Below are 4,730 nucleotides of genomic sequence, written 5' to 3'. Positions count from 1 at the left end.
GCTGATGGTCCAGGCACCAATGAGTCCCCAGGATACTGAATTCCCTGTCTAAGAAGACCAGTAGGAACAGGCCAAATCACAACTAAGAAAGCATCAGTCACCATATATTCAGAATTAATCACAAGACAATAACATGAATTCTTAAACTTTTTTTGTATCATGGCAGTCTAGTGAAGTTTATCGACCCTTCTCAGGACAATGCTTTAAAATATATAAAATAAAACACATAGGATGACAAAGGAAACCATGTGTATTAAAATATAGTTATTAAAATATTTTTAAGAAACAAGTTCATGGACTCCAGGTTAAGAAATATCAGGGGTGAAAAGCACCAGTAGGAGTCGGATGCAGGAAAATTAGGTGCTAGTCCATCTTTTGCCACACACTTGCTTCAGTTTCCCCATCTGTCAAATCCAATCCTTTTTTTGGTCTGTTGGGTTTGGGGGAATCCAATGAGATAATGAAACATGAAAGCATTTTAAAAACCACAAAAGGTACACAAATCTTAAGAGCCTTTTATTCACCAGACCAAGATGCCCTGCATTCTGTAGGCCCCAGGCCATTTTTTTTCCTAACAGCCTTGGAGAGATTGTTCAGCATTTCATTTTCCTGGTACCTTCCCCTCAACTTCTCCCAGTTTTACTTTGGTTGCTCTCTGGCCACTCTCAATTCTTCCCCCATCTCCTGACTCCTATCCTGCCTAAATCCTAACCATGTACAGCTTGGAAGGGAAGAGACCTATTGTGGCTGGCTCCTCAGCAGGTCAGAGGCCAGATGGGCCACTGGCAGAAGGGGGTGCAGCTAGTCAGATAAAAAGAAAATTGTGTGACTGTCTGCAGATCTCTGAAGGTTTATGCAATTATCAGCTGGAGGCAGGGGCCTGGACCTACAGGATCCAGATTCTGGGACTCTTTTTGTCCATTGTAATTCACAACATCATAGATAGACCTAGAGCTAGAAGGAGAGACCCTAGAGGTCCTTTAATCCATTCCCGTCATTTCACAGCTGAGGAAACTGAGACCCAGAGAGGTTCAGTGACTTGCTCAAAGCCACATAGGAAATAAATATCAGAGGTAAAATTTGAACACAGTTCCTCTGACTCTAGTGAATGGTCCTTCCACTGGTTCATTCGTTCACCACTTGCTACCTTTGTAACCTTGGGCAAATAACTTCCCTTCCTCTAATTTCCCTCATCTGCAGAAGTGGGGAATGAGATGAGATGATGACCCAAGTCCCTTCTAGCCCTAAAAGTCTATGAAAGAGAGAGGGGAGGGGGAAGAGGGCCTTACAGGGGTGGGGCAGAGTTGGCTGGAATGAAGACTAGAGCAGGAATAAGCCTGGCTGATTCAGGGGACAACGAGAAGACCAGCCTGTTGGATTGGAAGATTTATGTTGGCAATGACAAGGAGGAGAGAGAAGGCTGGAAAGACAGGATGAACAAAGGTAAATGCTGTCTTTGACCCCATATGACTTGAAAACGAATGGCAAACCACTGGTTTTGCCCTGGGAGGAATGGAGTACAATAACCAAGGCTGAGCTATGACTAACCACATGAAACTGGGCATGGGGAGAAGGAGAAATAGGGTGTGGTGAATGGCAGAAAAGGCTCTGGTGATACAGGGGACAGAGATCTAGACTGGGGATCAGGCAGACCTGAGTATGAATCCTGCCTCAATCATGAATTTCAGGCAAATCTCTTCATCTCTCAGCCTTATCAGTGCCTGGAACATAGTAGGTGCTTAATAAATGTTTGTTGACTTGACTCAAATAATAGCGCCTAACTTTAGGTTTACAGAGAGCTATATAAATGGTAGCTATTATTATTGGGTGACTTTGTGGCTAACGGAGGAAAATATTTTCAAAGATCAAAGATTTCTGCACTCAAGCCTGCTTAACAATGCTAAGAGCCCACTTTCTCTTCCTGCCTGGGAGAGAGTGCAGTCAGAGGATGAGGGAGAGATCCTGAAACATCTGGATCACAAGGAAAGAGTACAAACCCTCTGGATTATCACTGCAGGCTCATTCCCAACTCTGTGCCTTCCTTCAGGTTATTCCGCCAACCTGTCTTACTACATCCTATGTCTTACCACACCCTGACCACTTCAGCCCATAGTGACCTCCTCTCCTTCCAAACTCCTACAGCCTTTATCCACACCGCACAATTCAGCACTCAGTTGGATACTGCCTTGCATTGTTCTCCGGTTTTTCATTAATGTTAGTTTCTTCTCCTCTCCTTGATCACAAGCTCCTGGTGGTCAGGAATTGTCTTCTCCGATATCTGTATCTTTGCAGAGCATCTAATTCAGTACTGTGCTTCCAGTAGGTGTCCAATAAATGGCTGATTAGTATCAGACACTACATTGCTTTCCAAGCATGTCTGAGTCTCCGACCCCAACACGCAATGTCTTGCAGTGCCATTCCATGGGTCAAGGCAGTTATACTCATTACTGAGTGATGTTAAGCAACTTTCCCAGTAGATCAAAGGTAAACTTTCCTAAATTTAGAGCTGAAAGTATCCTCAGAGGTCACCCTAGTCCAACATCTTTAGAAACTGATGCACATGGACAATAAGTGACTTGCCCAAAGTCCTACAGAGATGAGGTCCAAATTCAGATCCTCTGACTCCAAAGCCAGTACTCTTTTCTGACATACCTGAGGCTTCAGCGTCCCAACTTTGTAGGCTAAATGGAGACATGACCCCTGAGGGGGAGAAGAAAAAGGGGATGTCACAGCAACAGCCACAGCTAGACCCAGGACAGGCAGAAGAGGTTTCAGGGTGGCACATAAGGGTTCTTTGTATCTCTATATAAGGGCCACAATGGAACTAGACAAAGAGACAACTCCACTTATGGCTGCTTGGACCCCAAGCCATAGCAGATAAGGACAAGTGACCTTGAGTACCAACACAGGTACCTTCTCAAACTCAAGCCTGCTGACTGCTCTGAGTTCAGTCCCATGGATTTCTCCACAATTCCAACCTGTCATTGCTCTGGGGAGGAGACTGCAGGGGCCAGGGCCACATCAGGTAGCCTGAGAAGAAAGGTTTGCAGTGAGCCAGGTCTGGGGAAACCTGCCTTCTCCCTCAGCAGCCTCCAGGAACCATTGCCAACACTGTAGAGCAGGGTGGTCATCCGATTAACAGTGTAGATTGTGTCTCCTCTTACCACCGCCGTAAAAAGTGCCCCCTTGCTATTGACAAACTGGCCTGGTAGGGCTGTCCACTGTCCTGTGGTCAGGTTCAGGCAGTCTATAGCACAATGAAGGAAGTCATCAGAAGGTCCGTTACGGACCACATAGAGGTTGTCTCGATGGGCCACCATGCAGTGACCGTAACTCTGTGGCCTCCTCAGGGATGCCACGGGAAGCCAGGCATCAGCCTGGGTTTTATACTCATACACCGCCGTGGTCTCTGCAGGCTGCCACAGACAGATGAAGAGGCGGCCTAAAGTTTGCGCATAAGGGACCCCAGCGGCAGGCTGGGGCAGGTCCGCTACAAAGTTCCAGCAGCCAGAGGCAAAGTCATATCGCTCCACTGATCTTAGAGGCACCCTCTGGAACTCTCCACCAATAGCATAGAGGCTGCCCTCATAACCAACCAGTGCCACATCATAGCGAGCCTGGTGGGGGCTGGGGAACTCCTGCCAGGTCCCCCGGTCAGGATCATAGCAAAAGCCAGGCTCCACAACTTCCTTGTTGGCCCCCCGGACCCCACCCACAATATAGAGCTTGTTCTCCAGTGTGGTGACTCCAGCCAGCAAGGTGCTAGCCTCCACTGGCAGGGAGGCCAGAGTCCTCCACACATCCTCCTTCTCATCCAGGTAGCACAGGGTTCGAGTCACATCCTCCAAGAACTCAGGAGTGGGTGTGTGGGTACCAACAGCCACAAAGCTGCTGGGTCTCAGGGACTCCACGTAGGCCCGCACTTCTGGGGACAGCTCATCAGCCATCTCCGGGGGACCATCTCGAATGAAGAGTGCCGCTCTGTGGAATACGTCCCACAGGCCGAAGACAAATGCAGTCTCACACAATGCCACACAGTTGTCTGAGGTGAGGCTGTGGATGAGGTAGTGGGCCAGTGGGGGGGCCTGCAGGAAGGCAGCACATTCCACGGCTTGAAGCAGCTCCTCCTCACCCCCCAGGGCTGGCCATTGACCACCCAAGACCTGCAATGTAGTCTGGAAGCCACCAGCACTCAGCACCCCAAGGTGGATCTCACCTTGGGTGGCCTCTTGCATCCCTGACCGGAACAGGCCACAGAAGAAGCCGCTGTTTTCCGCCAACAAGGCCTTGTCAGCTGCAAAGAGCCGTCCCCCTACCCAGACTTGGACGCTGCCTGGAAGAACTGACTGCATCGTGGGGGAGGCAGACAAGAGGGTATGGTGAATCAGGGCCCAGGGATGAGGGCCAAGGATAGCTTTCCCCCTCAAAGGCAGGGTCTCAATCTGATTTGGTCACTTCTCACCCCTCTCCCAGGGATTTCCAGGCAATGAAGTAACTTCCCTGTGGGAATATAAATAGCTTCTTGACTAAAGATAGACCCTGCTCATGTGACCCCACAAACCAGGGAGACAGAGATTGAACAGGAAAACCTGGAGAACATCAGATAGCTCTGTCTAGATGGTCACTCACAAACAGGGAAGATCGAAGTAAATCCTCCCTCCTCAGACAACAGAGTGTCTAGGAAAGTGTGATCACAAGGCCCAGGCTGTATTCTGGGAGAGGAGAAGGAA

General features: G+C 48.8%; 1 protein-coding gene across 1 annotated transcript; it reads right to left on the bottom strand.

The window, feature by feature from the left end:
- Positions 1-341: 341 nt before the first annotated feature.
- Positions 342-4,465, bottom strand: KBTBD13 (kelch repeat and BTB domain containing 13). The gene has a single exon (XM_036736372.1). It carries the CDS (start codon positions 4,350-4,352, stop codon positions 2,982-2,984), a length of 1,371 nt encoding a protein of 456 aa, XP_036592267.1. The 5' UTR covers positions 4,353-4,465; the 3' UTR covers positions 342-2,981.
- Positions 4,466-4,730: the final 265 nt, after the last annotated feature.

Source organism: Trichosurus vulpecula, chromosome 8 (genome assembly GCF_011100635.1).
Source record: "Trichosurus vulpecula isolate mTriVul1 chromosome 8, mTriVul1.pri, whole genome shotgun sequence".
NCBI lineage: Eukaryota > Metazoa > Chordata > Mammalia > Diprotodontia > Phalangeridae > Trichosurus > Trichosurus vulpecula.
Note: the sequence above shows the minus strand (reverse complement) of the source record. Positions and strands in the feature narration are given on the sequence as shown.

Bases quoted from the DNA above. Each gene is read 5' to 3' on its own strand.
- KBTBD13 (XM_036736372.1), bottom strand. From the start codon at position 4,352: ATGCAGTCAGTTCTTCCAGGCAGCGTCCAAGTCTGGGTAGGGGGACGG.